This window comes from Podarcis filfolensis, assembly GCF_964270895.1.
Source record: "Podarcis filfolensis genome assembly, chromosome: 5".
NCBI classification, from domain to species: Eukaryota; Metazoa; Chordata; class Lepidosauria; order Squamata; family Lacertidae; genus Podarcis; species Podarcis filfolensis.
Window position 1 is genome coordinate 89,033,693 of NC_139608.1, and position 25,412 is coordinate 89,059,104.

General features: G+C 45.2%; 1 protein-coding gene across 50 annotated transcripts in view; it reads right to left on the reverse strand.

Moving 5' to 3' along the window:
• Positions 1-25,412, reverse strand: part of SORBS1 (sorbin and SH3 domain containing 1) — a 192,319-nt gene that overhangs the window by 50,268 nt on the left and 116,639 nt on the right. For 37 of the 50 annotated variants that reach the window (XM_083615433.1, XM_083615434.1, XM_083615388.1 and 34 more), the window contains 10 exons: positions 23,227-23,374; positions 20,982-21,011; positions 16,770-16,933; positions 14,585-14,648; positions 12,642-12,716; positions 12,269-12,331; positions 7,819-7,866; positions 7,465-7,594; positions 6,958-7,072; positions 497-580 (listed from right to left, as the gene is read on the reverse strand). In XM_083615433.1, the coding sequence (XP_083471559.1) occupies positions 497-580; positions 6,958-7,072; positions 7,465-7,594; positions 7,819-7,866; positions 12,269-12,331; positions 12,642-12,716; positions 14,585-14,648; positions 16,770-16,933; positions 20,982-21,011; positions 23,227-23,374 (921 nt within the window). The remainder of the gene's footprint in view (positions 1-496; positions 581-6,957; positions 7,073-7,464; positions 7,595-7,818; positions 7,867-12,268; positions 12,332-12,641; positions 12,717-14,584; positions 14,649-16,769; positions 16,934-20,981; positions 21,012-23,226; positions 23,375-25,412) is intronic. The other 13 variants (XM_083615407.1, XM_083615392.1, XM_083615400.1 and 10 more) reach the window with 2 other exon arrangements.

Genomic DNA, 25,412 nt, shown 5'->3' on the forward strand with positions numbered 1-25,412 from the left:
CACAGGGAGCGAGGGACAAGCTATGTGTATTGTACAGGATTTATCCTGCTGGCAGAAAGCTGGCCAAAGATTTCAGGAAAGATTTGGCAAGAGTTGATGAGGGCATCCTGGTTTGAAGTTATTTAGCAAGAAAGAAAATGGCCGCCTTTGCTGTTGCTAGGGGAATGGGAAACACCCACTGGAAAATAAAGGAAATCGCATTTCTCATGAATTGCAGTGGCCTACTAAACTTCAGCATATGACTGGCCACTAGTACTGCTGACACAGGTTTAGTGAATTCCAGATATTATCAAGAGGCTGTACATCTGTGGCTTGATGCACAAACAGAAATTCTTTCTGCTTTTTTTGTTGTTAAAAAAACCCCCAAGGTTGCATTTTTTGTGTGTGTCTTACGGTCATAACTATAATCAGAATGGAGATGGGAGTGTTGCATGTGCGTTTTGTAAGGCAGGCTGGGTTTTTGTTTTTTTTAATGGCTGTGACCATCAAAACTTACCGGTTTCCCAAACTCCAATTCCGAAAAGAATTTATACCAAGGCTCATTCTTTAAATCTATCTCTTCTGGGCTTATATCCCGAGTCTAAAGGAGTTGGTGATACGGGAATGGAAGAAAGAGAACGACAACATTATGCAGAGAATAGGAAAGGGCCGTTAAAGATGCGGCGTTCTGCGTCCCCCCCCACCGTGGCTTATGGGGCATTCAATTGGCAGCCTACATCCCATTACTTGGCAATGTAAGCTGCGGTCATACACAGCTCCTTGGGAGTAAGTACCATTGAATTCAATGGCGCTTGCATCTCAGTAGACAGGCATAGAATTGAACTAATGTCACTGGTGAAATTCTGTTTCAATACAGAGTTTCAAAGGTGTCAGGGAAGGAAGACGGGTCATTTCTGAACCAGGACAGATAATGCCATTACAGTGGTACCTTGGGTTACATACACTTCAGGTTACATACGCTTCAGGTTACAGACTCCGCTAACCCAGAAATATTACCTCGGGTTAAGAACTTTGCTTCAGGGTGAGAACAGAAATCGTGCTGCGGCGACGCGGCAGCAGCAGGAGGCCCCATTAGCTAAAGTGGTGCTTCAGGTTAAGAACTGTTTCAGGTTAAGTACGGACCTCCGGAACGAATTAAGTACTTAACCCGAGGTACCACTGTATTGACAAGCAAATTAAGGAGGAGAGCTGGTGAAATCAAATTTCCCCTCAGCTGAAATGCAGACGACATTGTCAGCAACAGCGGGGCGACATATGGAGACACGTGACTTTCCTTTTCACTAAATATAACGTGAATAAAGCCTATTAAGTCCTGCTTAAATTTCCAGAGCAATCCACTTGGAACATCCAATTGCTGAAAAATACCCTTCTGCAAAATTAAGACTTTGGGTCGCAATTTCCGTTGTGACCCCTCCCGCCTCAGCTACACCCCCCCCATTTATTTGTGGGTGCAGAACACGGCATCTTTAACAGCACATGGATATGTGAGAAACCCTTTTTCATAATGGCAAACAGGATGAAGGGTGAAATTCTAAACTAAAGAGGACGCAGTTAGAGAAAGCATGTTACTGAGAAGTCTCTAAGGGGAATGGACACACAAGACTCTGTTCTGTTAGACCACCAACATTTAATACAAGGGTAAAAGTTAAGAGTTCAGACAAAACCAACAGAGTAGGGACAGGACAGGACAGGACAGGACCAGAATGACTACCAAGAAAGGCTCTCCCTTTTTGTACTTATGTTCTGTTTTAAAGCAACAAGCTGGAGCTCTTAATGATGTAGTTAATTAGAACCACTGTACGCTGAATACCTGAGCACATTTAAACATTGGCTCTTAGTGGAGCAAACTGCTTTGCATCAAATATAAAATAAGTCGAGGTGTACCTGATACCATAATTTTGAAATCTGGGAAATGTGCTGAATCCACCTGGGTTAAAAGGTGATTTAATCTTCCCAAACGATAGCTACTGCACAGTGCTTTGGTTCCATTCTCCTTGGATGATGTTAGCACGAGGGACTGAATACAGCAGAATAATGTTTTGCTTGGCAAGCGCAGATGGACTCCAAACTCAAAACGAAAGTGACATTCCAGCTATACAAAGCGACTAGCATTCTTGTTGGTCCCAGGAATATACCCCATCCCCCATTATTTCTGTGTTTTGGGGTCACTTGACTGCAGCAGTGAGATTGTCTGACAAATTACAGAGATGTGTTTTGTTTTTTTATAGTTTAGGAGGGGGGAAGGAATATTAACATTTGCTTTCTGGCTCATCGTAAGTCAATCACTTTCCCCAATCTTTCCACTGTAAAAAGATGCTATGAGACCTTAACTGTCAAGGGCGCTAAAGATATTAGCCCTTGTTTGAGATGAGTCATGTTGACTCAGGCCTCCTCTAGCAAAGTCTTGCAGAGTCTGCTAGACACCTTGCAGGCCTGACTGGTATTTTTCTAAGTACCCCTTAGCAGCCAAAAGCAAAGAAAAATGTAAGCTCTCACATTCCACAAAACTCTTTCTGCTAGTTCAACAAGGATTCCAACTAGCAGGAACCAAATACCAGATAACTCTTGTTTTCACTTTCAACACATCTCAAATGTTTAAACTACTTGTGATAGTACGCATGCCTGAGTCCTGTGCTCAGAATTTTCCTCCGACTTGGATTCGACACAGATATAAAAAACGCTGTGAAAATGCTTTAAAAAAAACACGTTTGGGGAAATACATTGAATTTTGCATAGCTCCCTTTCGCCATCTAGTGTCACATTTGTATACTGCACCTTAAAACACATTTAAAACTTTTTATCTGCAGCTGTATAGCTGAGTCCCTGGTCTCTTATCCCCACCTCTGAACCAGTTAAGGACTTGGTAAGGGTGCGGAGGAGATTAATCCTTACCAACCTAGCTGCAATTTACCCCAGAGAGACTTTCCACACTAGGGTTCTAGAAGAGAGTTTTTAGACAAAACCACTTAAAAGCCTTCTTTAAAGCTTAAAGAGAACAAATTGTCTTGTAAGGCTGGAAACCTGGACAAACCTTAATTGAGGTAGGAGCAGTTCAGAATTAAACTGCTCTATTCCTCTCTGCCTGTGAGACGAGCAAAGCTATGTCAATGTTGTAACCATATCTGTAAGCTGTCGACTGCTAGCCTATGACACTTTCATGTATTTAGTCCCATCATTCCATTCCATTCTTAGATAAATTTGGAATTTCTGGGGTACAGAAGAATCCTTCCAACACACACAGACAACCAAATACATATTTAAATGTTCATTTTCTCTCAAAATATGTATTTAAATGTGCATTTTGGTATGTCTAAACTGCACAAATAACGCTGGATTATGACAGCTGGAAAAGTGTAAGATCTGACGGACAGCTAAGTTCCATCAGGAAGAGATTCAGGTCCTTTTGTTTAGAAATCCGCAAAGACGCAATTCCTCAAGCATCTTTAGTCATCTTCTTTGCAAATATCAGGCTCTAACAAAGGACAATCACTGTTCTGAGGGCTTTTCTGATACTGGAGGTGAGACAGCCTGGGGAGAAAAGTGCTTGAGGTATACAGAGCTTAAGGAAGCAAGATGGGGAAAAGGTTCAGCTTCCCTCAACCACACACCTCTTTCTCTTTTCATACTAATTTAAGGCTCCCACTTAGATGCGAACGGGTTTCAGATGTGTGAATAAACTGTGCCTGCCCAGAGCATCGTTCAGAAGATTTTAAAGCTAGAAGCTGATTTATTTTAATAGCAGAATGGGCCCCCTGAAGGCTATGCATCACAAGTGAGGTACAAGAAAAAAACCCCCACCCACTATGAAAATTAAAACACAAAATGTGTCAGTGTTTATAACAACTGGTGTAGCTGCTCTGTGAGTCGCCTACTGCGGTCTTCTAGCAGTTCAAACTGTTCCAGTAGCCGACGCTGAGTGCTTTCCTGATCCTCAGATCCTAGCCACTCCAGCGTCGCTGCAGACAAGTTACAGCTTGCCACCAACTGCTCCAACGCACAGCCACTGACACCACCAGGATTCATCAGCTCCCTGCTGAGATGCTGTCAGTCGTTTTGCACTCTGCACATGCTCAGAAACACTGGGCCCATAACCTGTCAGTGTTTGTAAAAAACAACAACAACAAAGGAAAGGGTTCTGACCTCCCTTTGTCTCCTCAGCCTGGTCCTCGGACCCTTGTCGGCATAAAAGAATCCACAAGAATATCCTTGCAGAGTGCTTTCTGCTTTTATTCTTAAAAGTCTTTGTGCAAAAGCGACTGACACACAACAACACTACCAGCTTTCACCAACCAACCCTACATTTCTCACTCTATATATACAACCCGGTGCAGGCCGCTGACTCATGCTGACACAGCTTTTTAAGCATTAAAGAAACAGCGGCCATTTTAGCCGTGACAAAATGGACAGAAGAGGACTGGCCAAAAATGGGGGAAAAGGCGGGGGGAAAGAATCAGTGGTGTAGCCTGGGGGGCGGGCCCCGGAGGCAGTTTCCCTGGGTGCAAAATTTCAACACCCGGTGCTTCCTCAGTACAGCTGCACGCTTCCATCGCTGGACTCCGTTGGAAACAGCTTCTCCATGCGAACCAGGAAGTGACCTCTGCAGATAACAAAATGACTCTTCTTTTCTTATCTCTGCAGCTGCAATTTCCTGGGTGAGGTGGATGCCGTTAGGCAGCTGAATGCACAGGCGTCCTCTGTACGTTTCCCTCGCCTCCATCCCTCCACACAGTCCCGGGCACCGGCAACCCACGCTACAGCACTGGGAAGAAGGTACATGCTAAGCCTAATAAATTGAACAGGCCTAGCTCCCTTAGCTGAAAAAAACACCCCCCAAGTGACCATCCCTTGTGATGGTATATACCACTGCGGTAGTCAATAGAGAACTGAGCAGGAAGACATGGGGTCAGCCATTTAAAACATTAACACTAGACCTGAAGGGGAGTATGCTGCTACCAAAAACATAAGACAGCAAAAGCTCTAGCTCTACATTCTGAATGATGTTCCTTGCAGGCATAAGATGTTCCATGTGTGTGCTTGCGCAGAGCTAGTTTGTCCATCATAGCAAAGAACGGAAAAAATCAAAAGGGCGGCTACACACGAGAGAGGAAAGTCTGTGGCTTGTTCACAATCCTCCTAAACCACAATCATTTGAACTGAGCCAATTGTCGTATTTTTAACACAGACTTCCTTCTGCTTAATGAGAAACAGCTTCGAAACTTCGCAAAGCTCTGTACAAACATAAAATGCTGCCTTGTGCAGATCACAGGGAAATAGGATGCTGCCTTTTACGGACTCAGACCCTTGGGCCATCCAGTTCAGAATTGGCTACACTGACCGGGAGTTTCTCTCCAGTGCCTCAGACAGAGGACAGTGGTGGGTTTAGGGGAGTGGAACTTTGGTGGCACCACAACCTACACACAAACAGGTCATGCTGCAATCAACTGAACACAACCAACACAACTCTGGACCCCCTAACCTCTCGCAATGTCTGTGAGGTGCAAAAGTCCTGTGTTATGCTGACACAACCCCCTACACTAGCACTATGCAACAGAACGAAAAAACAACAAACAACCTCTCTTTCCCCCCCAAACCACAGGATGTCTATTGACAAAAGTGTCTCTCACTACATTCAGGCATGTCCAAAGTCCGTTTTGGGGGCCTAATTCGGCCCATAGGTCGGTTTAATCCGGCCCCCATAGCAGTTTATTTCCTGGGCTAAAATCCTAAAAAAACAAAACCCTCAACAACGTCAATCCTAAAAAAAGGTCAATAACTTTGGTTGGCCCTCAAGGCCCTTTACTTCATCAAATCTGGCCCTCTTTGAAAAAAGTTTGGAGACCACTGTAAACGAACTGTGATAAAGACTCTATGACAGGCATCCCCAAACTTCGGCCCTCCAGATGTTTTGGACTACAATTCCCATCACCCTGGACCACTGGTTCTGTTAGCTAAGGCTCATGGGAGTTGTAGGCCAAAACATCTGGAGGGCCGCAGGTTGGGGATGCCTGCTCTATGAATTGAAAGCGAAGATGGCATGTACCCCCCCACACATTTGTTTGTTTTGTAACACAAGAAAATCTTTAATTTAAAAACCTATGATGTAGAATGAAAGGTGGTGGGTGGGTTGCTGATTTTTGGCCTCACACAGGGTGCCGGAGAAATCTGAGACCCAAAGGTCGGCCACTGCTGAGGATGTCTCAAGACCTGCTTGGAGGTCCTAGGGACTGAATCTGGGACCTTTTGCAGATACTCTATGGTCCATTTAGCCCATTATTATCTCTGCAAGATGGCACTGACTCTACAGCAGCCTACAAATATAATGATGCTCTCCAGATGTTTTGAAACACACCTTCCGTCAGACCCAGCTGAGCTTTCGCCCACAAGTGGAGCTTTTGCCCAGGACACTTGCTGCATGGGGAAGGAGCAGAGATGAATTTATGAAACCAAAACTCATTGGTTGGAGCTGCATGCGAAAGGTCATAGGTTTGATCCCTAGCAACTCCATCTGGAGGGTCACTATGTTCCGAACCTTGGCCACAGGAAGAACCCAGAAGCAAAAGAGAAGAAACAAAGCCTGCTTTCTCTTAACTTAAAAACTTTGTGGAAACTCTCCTATTTAAAACTCATTGTTGCTTAGATTCCACACTGAATGCACCAATAATACAAGGCGTTAAAAATCAGGCCCACCACCCAACAGATTGTGGCGTCCAACACGGATTATTAAGTATTTGGCAAGCGAACTGACCACATTCAACACACTCCAAAGAACTTTGCAACGGTGAAGGGGCCTTGGCCTATTCACCAGCTGTTTTCAAACAGGACGGAGGATTTTTAAGATGTTAAATATAAGTTTAGACGGAAACTTAAAAAACAAGACTGTAAAACCTAGCCACATGGAAGCATGCCAGCGATGCAGGAAGAGGGGAAAGCGTATTAGTAAGATAAAATTAACATTACCAATTTTTCATTGTTCAGAACAGAGGACCTTCCTGGCTGATATTCATAAATGCTTTTAGGTTCAGCGCGGTATTTCCTTGTGTCCACCTTCTTGTCCGGAGGCTCCCAATCATTCCTGAGGCGGAATATAGTTTGTTGTTGTTACAGAAACGAAATATTTTCACTGGGAGGTTCATCCTAGTTTAATCACAAAAATGCTTCAACCAAAAGCAAAAATCAGGCTTGGAGAACCGCGTGGTTCAAATTAGGGGCGCGAGGAGTTTCTTTGATTTCCTATACTGATACGCCAAAGCATAATTCCAGTTGTCAAAAATGCGCTGGAGCCCATTAACCAAACTGTAATTACTGCCTTATGTTTGGAACCAGATGCACGCACAAAGTATGCAATCACCTCTCCTTTCTCACTGCGCCAAACACACTTGGTTTGAACTGAGGGGAAACTCAGAGGCTTGTTGCAAAACAGGTGGCGCAAGTTAAAGTGCTCCTGGTGAGGAGAAACCAAGTTACCTTTCAGTGCTCGGTTTAAGAGAAGAGGTTCGAGCTGGCAAGGGCAGAGTGGCAGATCTCTTGACCACTTTCTCCATGTCGATAGTGTCGTTCTCGCTCTTGGAACGGGGTACTGAAGTCTGTGCTCTTGCTGAAAAGGGAGCATTAAAAAAACACACACAACATGGTTACGTCTGAAGGGGAAACAACAAGATCTCAATGTTCTAAAACGTTAAAGGTTTTGCGTTCTAGAAGCACCACGATTCTCCTGCAGTAATGGGATTCAACAAACAGTCCACTAACATGTTCTCTTTCATAACATTCAAATCTTTAGCTTTTACTTGAGTTCAGACTTCGAAACATCCAGGTACTTACTGTCTTTGTAAAAGGAGTACTGAGGCACATAGGAATCGGAATCTTCATCTGGAAAACAAACGATTTACAATCACCACAGGTATTTCATTATGCACCTATGACTTAAAAGAGTTTCGCCTTCTGTCCTTACAGGATTCCAAGGGCAAATGCCGGTACCGTTTTCAGTGTTCTCATCCCTGTGGGGAACGGCAGCAGGAGAAAATGAGAGAGGGAAGAGAGAGAGGTCTGCAAGGTTCCTCTCTAACCATGGAAAAGGCAGGTGTTTGAAATACCGCAGGTATTCCTTTCAGCACCAGCTGAAAACCTCTTTGCCTAAACGACCCCACACAGTAGTTTAGAAAGTTTGCATGAGCTTTGATTTGTTTTGTCTGTTCTATTCTGGTTTTAAACTTTCTGGATGTTTTAAACTATGGGAATATCTTTTTCAGTGATAATTTTATTGTTTTAACTTTTCGTAAACCACTTTGAGGTTTGTTCTATAAACCAGTGGTATATAAATTTTACGAAATACATAAATACACACGTGTTCCCATGTTTACCTTTGTGCATGTGGCTGTGAGAGCTCCTTCTCCTTCCATGCTTGACTACTAGAATGACTGGATGATGATGATGTTATTTTATTTATATACCGCCCACCTGGCTGGGTTTCCCCAGCCACTCTGGGCGGTTCCCAACAGAATATTAAAAACACAACAAAACATCAAACATTAAAAAATTCCCTTCAGATGCCTTCTAAAAGTCAGTTAGTTGTTTATTTCCTTGACATCTGATGGGAGGGCGTTCCACAGGGTGGGTGCCACTACTGAGAAGGCCCTCCACATCAACTCAGAATCTTATTATGCTCAGTTCTAGCAAACTTGTGTTCCAAATTACATTTAAGTACATATGTCTTTCTTCTTCTTCTTCAGAGTAACAGAATTTGTGAAAGAATGCCCACCAATCTAGATCTACAGTGGTACCTCAGGTTACATACACTTCAGGTTACAGACTCCGCTAACCCGGAAATAGTGCTTCAGGTTAAGAACTTTGCTTCAGGATGAGAACAGAAATCGTGCTCTGGCGGCGCGGTGGCAGCAGGAGGCCCCATTAGCTAAAGTGGTGCTTCAGGTTAAGAACAGTTTCAGGTTAAGAATGGACCTCCGGAACGAATTAAATACTTAACCCGAGGTACCACTGTATAGGAATCCTATTTTTCATAGGGACTGCCAAAAATATCCTCATTCCCAACACCATAGCAGCACTGATTAGCAAAAAAGGAATAAAATAAATAAACGCTGGGTTGGGAAATGTGTGCTGGCATTCCTTTCATGCCTAGACTGTCCACTACCTCCTGCCCATTACCCACCAACGGTTCTGAGGTCTTCCCATTTGACTGACCAGTTTCCACTATGTTTGCATGAAGATCCAATAATCCTCAAGCAAGGTCACACTTCTATATTCTGAGGACCCTTGGCAGCATTTTAGCTGTTGCAGAATTCTCATGGTACAGAATTGTTTGGGAAGGCTGACCTGGAGCTTTCCACTGCCTTAAAGTGGAAAGAAAAAGCCTTCTGAGTCAGGCAGGCAGATGGACTCGGCCTATCTGCATGCCAGCCAACACACCTGAACATCAGCTTGCTTAGAGAGAGATGTCAGGCCCTGATGTTTATTTACAGGGCTACAAGGATTCTCGTTGGCTCCCCATGCCACCCGATTCCCACTGAGCTGAAAGCTTCACTCCATCATCTGGTCATCTGCACTTGACAGTTTAGGTTAGCTATTAGTTTTCTCAGCTTGAACACTGCCACTGTGGCACAGAAGAAAAGCACTTGGGTCCATTGCCCAAGTCCCCAGTTCTCTTGCCTTAAAGGTAAAGGGACCCCTGACCATTAGGTCCAGTCGTGACTGACTCTGGGGTTGCGGCGCTCATCTCGCTTTATTGGCTGAGGGAGCCGGCGTACAGCTTCCGGGTCATGTGGCCAGCATGACTAAGCCACTTCTGGCGAACCAGAGCAGCGCATGGAAACGCCGTTTACCTTCCCGCTGGAGTGGTACCTATTTATCTACTTGCACTTTGACGTGCTTTCAAACTGCTAGGTGGGCAGGAGCAGGGACTGAACAACGGGAGCTCACCCCGTCGTGGGGATTCGAACCGCCGACCTTCTGATCAGCAAGTCCTAGGCTCTGTGGTTTAACCCACAGCGCCACCCGCACTCTCTTGCCTTAAGCAAGAGCAAAACCTTCTTGAAGCGATGGCAGCCTCCTGCTGCAGAAAGCGTTCCTTCTCTGTAACAATAAAACAGACCCGCAAGCTTTAAAACAAGCTAGAAATCTGCTTTTTCACCACCCAATGCTCCAAAACAGCACGCAAGCTGTCGTCCTAGGCTCGGCATACTCAGCAAGGTTCCTGCGGCAGCAATCTCATTATAAGACGTTGCCACAAATAGTTTGACATGGTGCTCAACAAGGGCTTAGGAAAGTCGTCCCCCCCTCCTCCTGCAACACGGCTGAGATGCATTTAGTAATCGCAGTAGCTGACAGAATAACAATTCCACACCAGACGGTTTCAAACCTTGGTGTCCTGGGTCGCTCTGTAGCATCAGACGCAACACTGCCGGTACTGCAAAGGGACTGAAATATTCTAAACATTCATTTGCTACTAAGTGGCTTCCGAGTCCATGCTGTAAATAACTTTATCACATAGGCATTCCTTGCAATGCATAGCATTTTGTCTGAAGGCCTCAAATGCCCACAAATGCCCACAGAATCTTGTTATCCGGGATCTCTGACACAGAATATTGTTATCCTGGATCTCTGACACAGTTCTTCTGCCACCAGAGATCATTTTTTTAACCCCCAGCGTCAGAGGGTGAGCCTGGAGACTCATACATGCAAAACACATGCGTTTCCAAAAGGGTTTTTCTAAAGTCTTGAGCTATGGGTCACTTTTACAGACAGCATGCCAGATTCAGCGCATCTAAGAGCTTGTGCTTGTTGCCTCAGAGTGCACCAGCTATGGAAAGGCAGCCCCCAGCAAGCCCCACACCGCCAACAAAGTAGGAAGTATTACACGGGTACAAATATCTAAGTTTAATTAGAAGTGCAGGTAATCCATGGGGGAGGGGGCAGCTTACCGGGGGCCAGAATCAGAGGAGCTTCAAAGAGTCTAAACATTTTGAGTCACAGCATAAATGCATGATTATACATACTGATACATATTTAGAACTTTTACGCATCATACATGACACGTAAAATGCTAAGATACGTATAAATATGTGTAAAACCGCACAGTATAAATGCACTGCTATACACTGAATATGTATAAATTCATAAATATAGTAAAGGTTTGCTATCTATGCTAGCATTCGATTGATGTTGGAGAGAAATTGAGTTGAGAAACAAAATTAAGGGTACATATTGATATAAGAATGTATTAGATAAAATGTAAAGAAATATACAATAATACGAGTACATTCATTTGTAAAAAAAGAATATACAAAGAGATTGATAGGAAGTCCGTAGTGTTGGTACAAATATTATTTTGAAATGGCTTTATGTCTTTGTTTTTTCTTTGTTCTTTCTTTAGGTACATAAATTTGGTATATAAACTTTGTATACATGTTGGAAATTATATTATAATATGCCCTGTAATGTAATATGAGAATGTATACATATGTGACATAAGAACGGTAATAATTTTTTTAAAAAAAAGAATATGTATAAATTCTGTCTGTGTGTGTTAACTAAATGTCATGTCAATGGTCATCTCTTTCAATTGATTTTGTTAGTCTATTTTGTTCTAAGGCGGGGTCTCCCAAACTTGGGTCTCCAGCTATTTTTTTGGACTACAATTCCCATCGTCCCTGACCACTGGACCACTGGTGGGAGTTATAATCCAAAAACAGCTGGAGACGCAAGCTTGGGAAAACCCGTCTAAGGTAATCTTTAAAAAGTAGTCAGGGGAAGGGAAAAGCGCAAGACCATATTTAAAAAAAAATACACACCAGGTTAAATGCTATTATTTCAGGGTGATCAATTAGCTGGCATCATGAACCCAATTCACTGGGAACGTTTTCAGCAAAGCCCCCCATGGAATGAATGGGGAATGTGCAATCGAATAGCTCTCTTCTCAGATCAGTCCTGTTCCATCCAATGCACTTTGCTTTTGGTGGATTGGGCTCAGTGTGCCAGGTAAACTACTGCAGATGCGCGGCTCGGTACCTTGGATTGAGCACACAAAAACCAAGCAGATCCAAGTCCCGCAGCATTAGTCCGGGGACCGTTAGAAAGCAGAGAGAGCAAGGCGAAGCCAAGAAAGCTGGTCCGACAGTTAAGGCAAAAAAGTTAACTGGCAGCAGATCATTAGGAAGAAGCAAACTAAGGGAAGAAAACTCCAGTTGGAAAGTTAAGGAGGAGGAAGCAGCAGCAACGCTTGTGCAAAAGGAAACGTTGGCCAACCACGACTATTTACCTTCAGATTTAGGGCTAGGAGTAGACACAGGAAACTGGTATGTAGGAGAATAAGGATTTTCTTCTGCAGCGGAGAAAAGCAAGGGAGTTGGACAGCAGTGGAGGAAACATCACTCCCCCAATTTCCTATCCCCATTAAGCTTCTCGCGGCCTCGTTCGAAAACAGTGTTACATCACACACTCCAGACAGAGAAGGAAAGGTTAGGAAGTATTTTGCCTCCGCACACATCACACAAGGAGGCAAACTGAGCACCACTCAAGAGCCAGCCATGCTGAAAGGACAGGCATTCGACTAAGTCGCACGCTCTAGTGGGAAAGATTTAAGAGGATGGTTAAAAACCAAACACAGAACAACTGGCTAAGCTTGTGGGTACCTTTGGTTTGGGGCTGGATATCAGGAAGTTCGGGGAATTTGTAGGTAGGGCAATAAGGGTTTTCTTCAGGAGGGTCTGTGCAGAAAGAGCACATTTTGGGGGGAAAGAACAGAGAGGAAAGAAATGAAGGGAGAGATGGAAAAATCAGTGTGAATCTCCTCGCACGCGCATGTCGAGAATAGTATTTTACGTTGACGCCCCCCGCAAAAAAGTGCAGAAAACACCCATTTAGCATTCTGCTGTACCCTGATGCCAGCTATCTCTGTGCCCTTCTTTCAAGCCCCATCCCTGGGTGGCTCGTGGTCTCTCTGAGATGGCGGTTCGCTTCTCCTCACTCTGCCTCCCACCAAATATCACGTTGTCAAGAGGAGGAGGAACGCAAAGGGGTTCATGCGCAGGAGAGCGGAATTAAAGGGGAACGGGGTTGGAGAAAGCTGAAACTAATACTGTGGGAAGAGGAAAACAGGGGGTCCAGTTGCCCCCCACAAAAGGTCTGATAGCACATGAGACGGAAATGCTGAGTTTCTGGCTGAGTCCCAATGGGGAAAAACACCCCTCATCCAATAGCAATGTTATAAAGCACAATGATCTCTGCTGTTTCGGTTAGTTAAGTCTGTCACAGTGCTAGTAATGCTAGGTCCTAGTAAGAGCTCTCTCTGATCAAGGTAGCATTGATGGATTTCATTTAGCAGTTGCCGGTACCTAGACAAAGAGCAGGGTTAGGAGGCATCTGTCTTCACAGGAAGGTTTAATTACCTATTGCTGCTTTAGATAGTAAAACTCATGCATTCTTATCACTGATATGACAAATTTGTGTCTGGGAGGTATCCCTTTAGACTGCAAGTGTGGTTTTCTTTAGCAATATAAGACAACCTTCCCACATCTCTCTAGGCTAGGGTTTCCCAAACTTGGGACTACAACTCCCATCATCCCTGACTACTGGTCCTGCTAGCTTGGGATGATGGGAATTGTAGTCCAACAACAGCAGGAGACCCAAGTTTGGGAAACCCTGCTCTAGGGCAATGTGCCACAAGGGACAGCAGGGGTCTTATTCCTTTTATTAAAAGGTAAAGGGACCCCTGACCATTAGGTCCAGTCGTGGCCAACTCTGGGGTTGCGGCGCTCATCCTGCTTTATTGGCCGAGGGAGCCGGCGTACAGCTTCTGGGTCATGTGGCCAGCATGACTAAGCCCCTTCTGGCGAACCAGAGCAGCGCACGGAAACGCTGTTTACCTGTTTACCTTCCCGCCGGAGCGGTACCTATTTATCTACTTGCACTTTGACGTGCTTTTGAACTGCTAGGATGGCAGGAGCTGGGACCGAGCAACAGGAGCTCACCCCGTTGCAGGATTCAAACCACCGACCTTCTGATCAGCAAGCCCTAGGCTCTGTGGTTTAGACCACAGCGCCACCCTTGTCCCGAGCCAGGACTATAAACGTGTATAAAACTTCAGATACACATAGGCACACAGCATCCATGGACCAACGTACAGATGATGCTAAAGATGTGTAAACACAACACACCTCTCCTGTTTTGCTTTTTAAATGACAGTCATGGAGGCGGGCATAGGGTCAGGGTCAGGACCAATCACCTCCCTCCATGCTGCTGTTAGCCTTGGGGGAGAACTTCCCTTGGCCCCCCCAAACCCTTCCATTCTAGACCTAATGGCAGCTTTGGGGAAGGCTGAGTTTTCTTTGAGACTGAGCCATTCCCTGTGTGCCCAGTCCCAATTGAAGCTCCTCCTTTAACTGCTATTTAAAGGACAAAAATTAGGCAAGCTAAATGCTACCACGCATGTAACCTCATGGGTAATTTGGCTCTCTAAGTCCGTTCTCAACCTTTCTCCTGGTGCTCTGGGTGCTTTCAACATCCACTAAGGGCTGCCCACAGATTTGAACTCAGGGCTTCTGGGGGAAACAAAAAGCAGGCAGGCAAACGGTACCTTTTGTCAGCCTGTGGATCTGCTTGAACATCGTCTTGTACCAGTCCTTGGATCGGTCCGTGTTCTGATAGAAAAAGGGACAAAACAAGTCATTGGCGCGAGTTCATTCCGCCGTTCGAAAAACAAAGAAGCTCGCCTCACGGCACGCACTCTGCTCGTTCTCTGCGACAATAACTGCATTGCAAAGGTTTGTCCCTTGCTGCTGCTCTGTCACAGCTTGACCAACAACCTGCAAAAGCTGAGGGAAATCTAGTGGTGCAGCAATAAAAAGATGCCGGCACGTTTGCAAAGCTAAGCAGGGTCCGGTGTGGTTTCAAATTGGATGGGAGACCGTGTGTTGGGATTCCTCTGTTGTAGGGGGTTGGACTGGACGACTCTTGGGGTCCCTTCCAACTCTACAATTCTATGACTTTTGTGAGTAACAGAAGTGGGCTAGCAGGGTTGCTCTCTGTCGGCCCAACTCCTAACCTGCCATATTAAAGACAGGGTGAATAAAAATCAATTATTTTTTTTAAAAATAGGATTTTTTAAAAATTTAAATCAAATTTTTAAAATAAAATGCTTTTGGAGGAAAAAAATTTCTAAAGATAGTTTTCTATTTAAGTTACATTATAGTCCAAAGGCTATTCATCAGGAAATAAGGATTTGTTTTAAGTTTTTCATGTGTGCTAAAACTCAGTCTAAGTTTTTTTAAAAAAACAACAACAACCTTTTAACCACATCAGTTAACCAACATGGATACATATGCTATAATGTTATTGTTTTAGTTAAATAAATTGTTTAAATTGTTATGAAGGAAATGATTATTTTTCTCCTTCCTATAAAGTACAACAGAAAAGTTGTCCAAATATAAACAGTTAACTTATTAAACCTCACAATAATTTCACAATTATCTGTCTATGTATTTCTAATAGTATAACCAAATCAGTAATTTTTGATATAACTGTAAAAACTACTCTGAAAATTTATTATTCCAAAAATGAAATCTTCATCTGGTTGTAAATATTAAGATTATACCAGCAAGAATGAGTCTTTCTGTAAAAAAAAAAAAAAAAGATTTAAATCAAGTCTTACTGACTAGTGATTTAAATCAAGTCTTACTGACTAGTGATTTAAATCAAGTCATACTGAGTAGTGATTTAAATCATGATTTAAATTGATTTGATTTAAATCAAATCCACCCGGATTAAAGATATTGTGTGTAAAAAGCGCACTGCAATGCACTGCATTTCCATCTCCTCAATGGGCTACCTTCCCAGGTGGACGAGCCCCATCTGCCCCTCACTTCCGTCTAAAAGCATGCGCAGAATCTTCCTTCTCGGCCATTAGACTCACTATTGGTCTCATCTGCTCAACTTGCCAGAGTCTGTCGTAGCATGCAAGACAAGTTAGCAGACAAGTCCCTAACTCACCGAGGGTTTGAGACCCACCAGCTAACTTCACCTGGTTTAGTTGGCCAGTCGAAGCCATTCCCTGATTGTGGCCACTGTTGCACGCTGCCAGCTTCCAGGAGCCACAGGTGAGTGCTGAGTGCAGGATGAGGGCCAAAGATGAACAAGCCACCCCTTCGTCTTCTTCTTTGGCAATCACTCATAGCCGAGTAAGATTGTCTTCCATAAACATGGTTTTAACAATGAGTCCGTAAGTGACTGTGGAGGCCAATTCTGGATCCACACATCCTTCCACAGTGGGGACATTGGTTTCCAGGTGGGAGTTGATCATGGTGTGGATTTGCCAAGCATACCTTCCTCTTAGCACGTTTCTCCCTTTCGTCCCGAGTTCGAGCGTCTTCAAAGCCCATGACACCTTTGGTAAAGGCTGTTCTCCAACTGGAGCGCTCGCAGGCCAGTGTTTCCCAGTTGTCAGTGTTTATACTACAGTGGTACCTCAGGTTACATACGCTTCAGGTTACAGACTCCGCTAACCCAGAAATATTACCTCGGGTTATGTATTTTGCTTCAGGATGAGAACAGAAATCATGCTCCAGCAGCACGGCGGCAGCAGGAGGCCCCATTAGCTAAAGTGGTGCTTCAGGTTAAGAACAGTTTCAGGTTAAGTATGGACCTCCGGAACGAATTAAGTACTTAACCTGAGGTACCACTGTACATTTTCTTTAGATTTGACACTCCATACAGGTTAGCACAAATGAATTTATGTGGAAGGAGAATGGGCCACATTTCCTTACCCTTAATGGAATGCCTATGTCATCCGGCGAGGAATCGGTCATGTACTGCGGACTCTTAATTACTTTCTTCCTTTCCTCCATTGCTTGTTTCTTGCTTTGGCTCATCTTTTCTTGGACAGGCATATAATCTACTTTATCCGCTAGTGGCACATCTATTGCTGGCTCTGTAAACAAAGGAAGCAAGTCCATCGCTTTGACTTCCAATACAATCACTGCACAATATCCAATATCAATCACTCCAAAATCCTTGGCGAAACACTGATGAGTCTGACTGTCGCAAGACAGCAAAATAATTTGAAATGTGACCGAATGAGCAAGGGATTTTTACACGGAGCAGCAGCCCATCAATGTCTGGGATTTGACTCTAGCCACTAATCCACAAACCAGGCTAAACATGGGTTCTCAAAAGCCACTACCTAATTCTAGCAATAACTACAGGGCTGGGCAAAGAATGGCTTCCCCCAATTCTCCACGCTATTTGTGGGTGGCAAAACTGTGGTGGTGGGGAGACATTTCCCCCCAATATTCTTTGGGGCAAGGTGGGATTCTCTTACTGTTTGAAGTGGAGGCATTAATGGGAATTCTCAGGGGGGAAATTATGCAAAAACTCACTGAAGCTCACTTAAACTTAAAAGAATTCTATTCTTAGCTCATGCTGGTAGATGAAGGAAGCGCAAAGTTAGGACAGGAAGATGGCAAGAAAAGGAGCCAAGCCTGTTGATTCCTTCAACAATAATAAAATATATGGGATCTGCAAGGCAAAGGCAAAGGGACCCCTGACCATTAGGTCTAGCTGCGGATGACTCTGGGGTTGCGGCACTCATCTCGCTTTACTGGCCAAGGGAGCCGGCGTACAGCTTCTGGGTCATGTGGCCAGCATGACTAAGCTGCTTCTGGCGAACCAGAGCAGCGCACGGAAACGCCGTTTACCTTCCCGCTGGAGCGGTACCTATTTATCTACTTGCACTTGGACGTGCTTTCAAACTGCTAGGTTGGCAGGAGCTGGGACCGAGCAACGGGAGCTCACCCCGTCACGGGGATTCGAACCGCCGACCTTCTGATTGGCAAGCCCTAGGCTCTGTGGTTTAACCCACAGCGCCATCTGCGTCCCATGTATGGGATATGCAGCTACACTCAAAATCTTCCCCGCTTGTAATGTTGGTGGAGAAGCTGAGAGGACCATTCGGTTGAACTCCCCAGCCAGCTTGGAGGTAGTGGGACGAGAGACACACCAAAAGAGGAAACTCTGATAATGCTCTTTTCTGAGAAATTTGGCTCGGCCCTCGTACCTTGACGTTAGGTTGCATAACGAAGTGCTACAATGGGGAATCCTTCAAGTCCCACCTCTGAGGAAATTCCCGTGAACGATTTCAGGGGTGCAAAGGACACAGGACATTACAACTACCCTCATCAAAAGTTTGCCAAGTTGCAGGAACTCTGATATCACTGCGTAGCATGCACTGGAGAAAGATGGAAGGCCAGATACTAAAATCATGCACCCAGCTGTAGTACCCAAAGCCAACCAGAGCTGTATGGTTCAGAATGGGATATTGAAATAGTGCAAGACAAGGCTCATGCAGAGAGAGCCAGCTTCAGTCATTGAGTACCCTTAGCAAATCTTGTATAGAGCCACTTCATCTAATACTCTTAATTTTTTAAATATTGTCAATTAACCTGTGTAAATTGCTCCTGAATCAATTTGTTGCAGGGTGGCATACATGTTTTGAGTAAATGAAAATACTGATTGTTGATTTAGGTTTTGAATGGGGGGTCTGCTCTTAAATCTAGCACAGGATTGACAAGCGAAGGCGAGGTCTTGAAATAACTGAAAGTTCAGCATGGTAACTCTCTAAATTCACCTCAAGGGGCAGTTAGCTTAATCCAGGAAGCACAATGGGTTTGATAAGAAAAAGTTGTTTTATGGGAAGCAAACCAGAGAAAGACCACCAGGTTTTAGAAGTGGGAAATTTAAACTGAGTTCTGGAGTCATAGATACCTAGACCGATAGTAACATTAAAAAAAAAAATTGTCCCAGATTGAGCACATAATATGAGTAAAAATCTCAAAGATGGAAAGAAACAAGTAGGTTTCTCCCAGGATCTCTACTACGACTTACGCTTGTTTAAACTTGTTCAACTTGAACAGGGAAGTGGTCAGGATCTCTTGTGACACCAAAATTATTAGAATGGTACAAGCGCACTGTTTCAAACGGATCTCTCCAAACTTTACAAATGGGAAAGAAACTGGTATAGGAGGCTCACTTTGAGCCGGGAGTTGAACCAGCATCTCTGGGTGGAATAAGAGCTAAAGAGGATTTTTCATTTAGAAAATAAACATGACTAAGAGTGGTTAGAGAGTCAGACTAGGACTTGGGAGGCTGGAGTTCGTATCTCAGTTCTGCCAAGAACCTCACTAGGTGACCTTGGGCCAGTGAACATCTCTCAGCCTTACCTACCTCCTAGAGGAGTTGAGATGATAATATGGATTGTGGGAGAACCACGAACTGTGCGCTCCTTTGAGGAGAGGTGGGATAATAAATTTATTGTTGTCAGCCGCCCTGAGCCTGGGTTCAGCTGGGGAGGGCGGGATATAAATAAAATTTATTATTATTATTATTATTATTATTATTATTATTATTATTATTATTATTGCATAACGGGGATGGGCACACAATGCTGCTTTCTAAAAGTGTGTACAATGTCTACAAGGAAGGTAGGTAAAGGTAAAGGGACCCCTGACCATTAGGTCCAGTCGTGACCGACTCTGGGGTTGCGGTGCTCATCTCGCTTTATTGGCCGAGGGAGCCGGCGTACAGTTTCCGGGTCATGTGGCCAGCATGACTAAGCCGCTTCTGGCAAACCAGAGCAGCGCACGGAAACGCCGTTTACCTTCCCGCCGGAGCGGTACCTATTTATCTACTTGCACTTTGATGTGCTTTCGAAGTGGTAGGTTGGCAGGAGCAGGGACCGAGGAATGGGAGCTCACCCCGTTGCGGGGATTCGAGCCGCCGACCTTCTGATCGGCAAGCCCATGAGGCTCTGTGGTTTAACCCACAGCGCCACCCATGTCCCTAACAAGGAAGGTAAAGTGACATTTATTGGTGGCGGTAGGAAGAAAATACTTCACAGGATCAATTAATTTATGGCAGGAGCTGCCACAGGATGTGGCGAAAGCCACTGAGACAGCTTTAAAAGGGGATTTCATAAATATGCAGGTGCCAGGCCGCTCTTCTCTTACAGGAGAAGGAAATGGGTAAGAAGCCTAGCAAGCGAGCCAACAGATATATATATATATATAAAAGTGGCAACCCAAGAAAGTTCAGAAAGGGAAAAGCTTACCGCACTTACACTGGCAACCCGGCCTGTTAGCATCCCATAAGTGTAATCAGTCGATAAATGTAGTTGTTCCTTTCCCTGCTCTACATTTGGGTCCAGTTTAGCGTCATTTAAAAGCATGTTCGGTTTTAAAACACGTTACTATCTGCAGGCATGTACCATATTTTTTGCTCTATAAGACTCACTTTTCCCCTCCTAAAAAGTAAGGGGAAATGTGTGTGTGTCTTATGGAGCGAATGCAGGCTGCGCAGCTATCCCGGAAGCCAGAACAGCAAGAGGGATTGCTGCTTTCACTGCACAGCGATCCCTCTTGCTGTTCTGGCTTCTGAGATTCAGAATATTTTTTTTCTTGTTTTCCTCCTCCAAAAACTAGGTGCGTCTTGTGGTCTGGTGCATCTTATAGAGCGAAAAATATGGTATGTGGGGCACACTATTTTTCATCCAGGCTGGGAGCCCCCCTCAGGAATTGGCTCAGGTGAGGTGCAGTGGTTGTGCGAAGACATGCGTGCAAATTTCTAGCAGAACTGGACAGAATAGTTGTGTTGGGGGAGCTCAATATCCTTTTTTTTTTAGCGGCAAGGCCCTGTGTAGCTGTCAAGCATATTTATTGACTATACAGTCTTGCCTTTCAGAATCTAATAAACCCAAGGCAGTCTTAAAAGAATTCACATACTCCTTCCAGTGCTTTCAAGAGAGAGGATATACTTTGCAGTGACTGAGCGGACAGTAATTTATCTACCCCTTTCAGTAAAGGCTCTCCACTTGCGGATTCACTAAAGGTACTCTGCTAAGCCACAAAGCAGTGCGCTTCTCAGGCGAACACAGCAGCAGGAGAACAGGAGAAGAAAAGGAGGTGGCAACATTCTGGGCACCGTACCTGATAGGCTACTAAGCCTTTTTTGTTGTTCTGTGGGAGAGGAGAAAACGACAGACAAATAAGTGGTACAAACACCAGAGACGTGAGCGCTCTCAACTCTTGCAGTGATCTGGGCAGGCATAAATAACACATGCGGTACACAAGGGCTTAGGTGCCTCCTTATCAGATCCTGAACCCAAGGTCTTTGCACCAAAGCAAACGAATGTTCGGCCCTGCACAACTTCAAAACAGCCGTGCTAGACAACGTTCTCAAGTCATTGATACAGCGAGGGAGTAAAACTCTTGCACAGTTGTTCCAAACAGGATGTATAAATACCAAAGCTCAAAAAAAAAAAAAAACCACACCTCCAAGCAGTGAGTTTATTATTAGTATCTATATATCAGTTTAGACTGTTTATCTTGTGACCTTTTGCAACGACTTTGGAAGACTGGTAAATAATTATTATATTCAGATTGCAGGTGTGGGTTAAGGATGAAAGAAAAGGTGGCTTATCAAAGGCCACTTATTGACTTAATGGGCAAAGGCAAAATTAAAATGAAGGGTTTCCAAGGTCGTCACTTAATCTCATCGTTAACATGCTGTGACGGCTCCCTGCAGTTTTGTTTTTATTTTAAAGAAAAATCTTCAGGCAGTTTACAGATAAGATAAATAAATAGATATACCGTAATTTCCCGTGTATAAGACTATGTTTCCCCCCCTTAGAAATCATGCAAAAAAGTGGGGGTCTTCTTATACATGGGTAGTGCATAGGGTGGACGTTTGATTGGTTGCTGCCGTGGCTGTCAGAGGCTATTGTGCATGTTATTGGTTGCTGCGTCAATGGTTGTTGTTGATTGGCCGATGCTGCGGCAATGGGGGGGGTGGCAGCTCCTGCCAGCGAGGAGACAGACGGGAGGCGGATTTTGTGATGCATGTGGGTGAGCGATTTTCGGTATTCCCCTCTAACGAAAGCTTAGCAACCCTCAGTAATTTCCCTCCCCAACAACTTTTTGTCATCTCCCCCCATTTTCTGAAATTTCAGTCCCCAAAAATAGAGGGCGTCTTATACATGGGGGCGTCTTATAGACGGAAAAGTACGGTGAGAGTGTATATATGTGTGCATATGTGTATCACAATGTCTGAAATAAGGAGGCAAACACTAGGGCTGGGAAATATATCACAGAGTTGAAAACCAGGTATCACCAGCTAAACATCGTGGTGCACCAATATATCATGGCGTCAAATAAGGATGGAGCTATGTAGAGGCATTAGCTGGCTTCATGGTTTTCCCCGCATCCTGATTTTTTCTGGCGCCTGCTCTTGTAATTCGCTGCCCCCTGCATGAGACAGGGGAGAGCTGAGCCGGCAGAGGGGCTGCAGGAATCGAGAGAAGCATTGGCTGGCTTCATGGTTTCCCCCACATTGTGATTTTTTGCATAACACACACACACACATCATGCTTGGCGATGGATCGCCAGATTGAAAAATTATGAAACCGATATCACGACTTCAAACCGGTTTTGGATGACGTATCGATATATAGCCCAGCCCTACTCCCATCCCATTGCGGTTACCCTGTCATATATACCAGATTTTTCGCTCCATTAGACACACTTTTTCCCTCCTAAAACGTAAGGAGAAATGTGAGTGCTTCTCATGGAGCGAATGGCGCTGTGCAGAGAGGGAGAGCTGCGCAGTGCCCTTTCAGTGAAGCGGGAGGAGGAACGGAGCCCCTTCTGTTCCTCCTCCCACTTCGCTGAAGGGGCGCTGCGCAGCTCTCTCTCTCTGTGCAGTGCCTGTCCTGGAAGCCGGAGGAGGAACAGAAGGGACTCCTTCTGTTCCTTCTCCAGCTTCGCTGAAGGGGCGCTGCGCCTTCTCCCTCTCTGCAAAGTGTCTCTCCTGTGAAGGAGAGGCGCTGTGCAGAGAGAGAGAACTGCGCAGCACCCCTTCAGCGACGCGCCGTCCTGGCTTCCGCCCTACCCCTGCGCACCCTCTTCGGGCAGGGGGAGCCTTCACCCCGCTGCCCTGAAGAGTATTGGCGCGGTTATCCCAGAAGCCAGAACAGCCACACGGTATCCCAGGAGCCAGATCCCTCTTGCTGTTCTGGCTTCTGGGATTCAGAATAATTTTTTCTTGTTTTCCTCCTCCCAAAACTAGGTGCGCCTTATGGTCTGCTGCATCTTTTGGAGCGAAAAATACGGTAATCGCCCTAGCTGAAAATTGTCCCAAGTTGAGCTGGAAAAGGCAATACGTTGTTACCCTTACCTCTGTTGTGCTGCAAAAGGACAATGGTGGGGTTGACAATGGTGGTGGAGGGGTAGCCGGAGGTGGGTTTGCTGGTGAGAGTTAGGGAGCCATAACACTCTGTACCACTGCTGGACTTAGGTGCTTCATAGAGCTGAGGACAGGGGTCCTGAAATGGAAAGGTACATATGCCGTTATTGCCCAAGGGCCACAGGGTATCTGGAGGACAGCCGCTTTGCAACAGATAACAAACAAACCCGAGAAAAGTTTAGTTCGATGCACCGGCACGGGGCCTTTCTCTTGCTGTTAGTTCACACAGAGGAAAGAGCCGAACCCCCTTTTTTGCACTGGAAGAAGGAGCGTCGCTCAAAGAAACTGTAATACATGGCATACAGCTGGTGGCAGGAGTGAGCTGCTCTGGTTATGGAGAGACAGAGAGAGAGAGATCTGCTTCCTTTTAAAAAGAGGTGTTCCTTTCACAGAAACCACCAGGCATGCAAAACCCATGCAGTTCCTGAACGAAAGCCGGTTACGGATTACTTGATGAGGGGGATCAGGGAAATAACTTTAGGACGCACCGCCCTTTGCAAGCTGTTAGAGAGCAGGACGCCGCGGACATCAGGACAATGCGAAGAACAGGTGGAGAGGAACCGGCAGAGACAGGAGAGAGGAAGGTAGAGAATCACATTCTTGGGCCAACCGCAGCCAGCTGCAGAACCTGCTTATTTGTTATCACTGACATAAGAACTGCTGTTTAATTTTTGTGGCGGTGGAGTAAAGGTGGCCATCAAGATGAAATGATCATACGGATGCTGAGATTTCCAGTTTAGATCTACCGGAAGGATTTGTTCAAAGTGAGCAGCGGGTGGCAGAAAATTAGGGTGCAACTGCAAGTTGGGGAGGGGGGAGGAATAGCCGATTGGTAGAGCATGAGATTCTTAATCTCAAAGTTGTGGGTTCGAGTCCCATGTCAGGCAAAATGTTTCCTGAATTGCAGGGGATTGGGAATAGATAATCCGTGGGGTCCCTTCTAACTCTACCATTCTGTGAGTGTGCACATTTAATAAGGTAAAAAGGTAAAAGAGCCCTGGACAGTTAAGTCCAGTCAAAGGCGACAATGGGGTTGCGGCGCTCATCTCGCTTTCAGGCCAAGGGAGCTGGCATTTGTCCACAGACAGCTTTCCTCGTCATGTGACCAGCATGACTAAACTGCTTCTGGGGCAACGGGGCACTATGACGGAAACCAGAGTGCATGGAAACGCCATTTACCTTCCTGCAGCAGTGGTACCTATTTATCTACTTGCACTGGCGTGCTTACAAACTGTTAGGTTGGCAGGAACTGGGACAGAGCAATGGGAGCTCACTCCGTCGCGGGGATTTGAACTGCCGACCTTCTGATTGGCAAACCCAAGAGGTTCAGTGGTTTAGACCACGGCGCCACCCATGTCCACACATCCAATAAATAGCATTTGAACTACATACAGCCCATACTGATCCCCTGCTCATCTTTATGATGCATAGCCACTTGCATGAGCCAGTGTGCACCAGGAAGGACAATATCAAGGCATGGGGCTTCCTGTTTTGGGTTCTCCTGTAAAAGCAACTCAATGAAGTGCCAGTAGGTGGATCATTGGGCTCAAACCAGAATGGCCTGTGTTCACATCGGGCACTGAAAGTCCCTGGATGACCTTGGACCAGCCACCACCTCTCAGCCTAATGCCACAGGGTTGCCACAAGGATGATGTGTTTGGGGAAACCATGTGTGCTGCCCCTACCTCCCCAGAGGGATAAAATGTCAAAATTCAATTGCATCTCCCCCACTCTCTCTCTCTCCTTTTAATGGAACACTTTGAATCAAACCAGAAGCACAGGAAATTCAAATCCAAATGTTCCCCTCTGGGTTTTTTTTGTGCTACATGATATTTAAAGATCAACAGAATCATAGAGCAACCACCAGAGCTCCATTTGGTCCCACGATCACTTTTAAAAAGGTAAAGGGACCCGTGACCATTAGGTCCAGTCGTGGCCGACTCTGGGGTTGCGGCGCTCATCTTGCTTTACTGGCCGAGGGAGCCAGCGTACAGCTTCCAGGTCATGTGGCCAGCATGATTAAGCCACTTCTGGCGAACCAAAGCAGTGCACGGAAACACCATTTACCTTCCCGCCGGAGTGGTACCTATTTATCTATTTGCACTTTGACGTGCTTT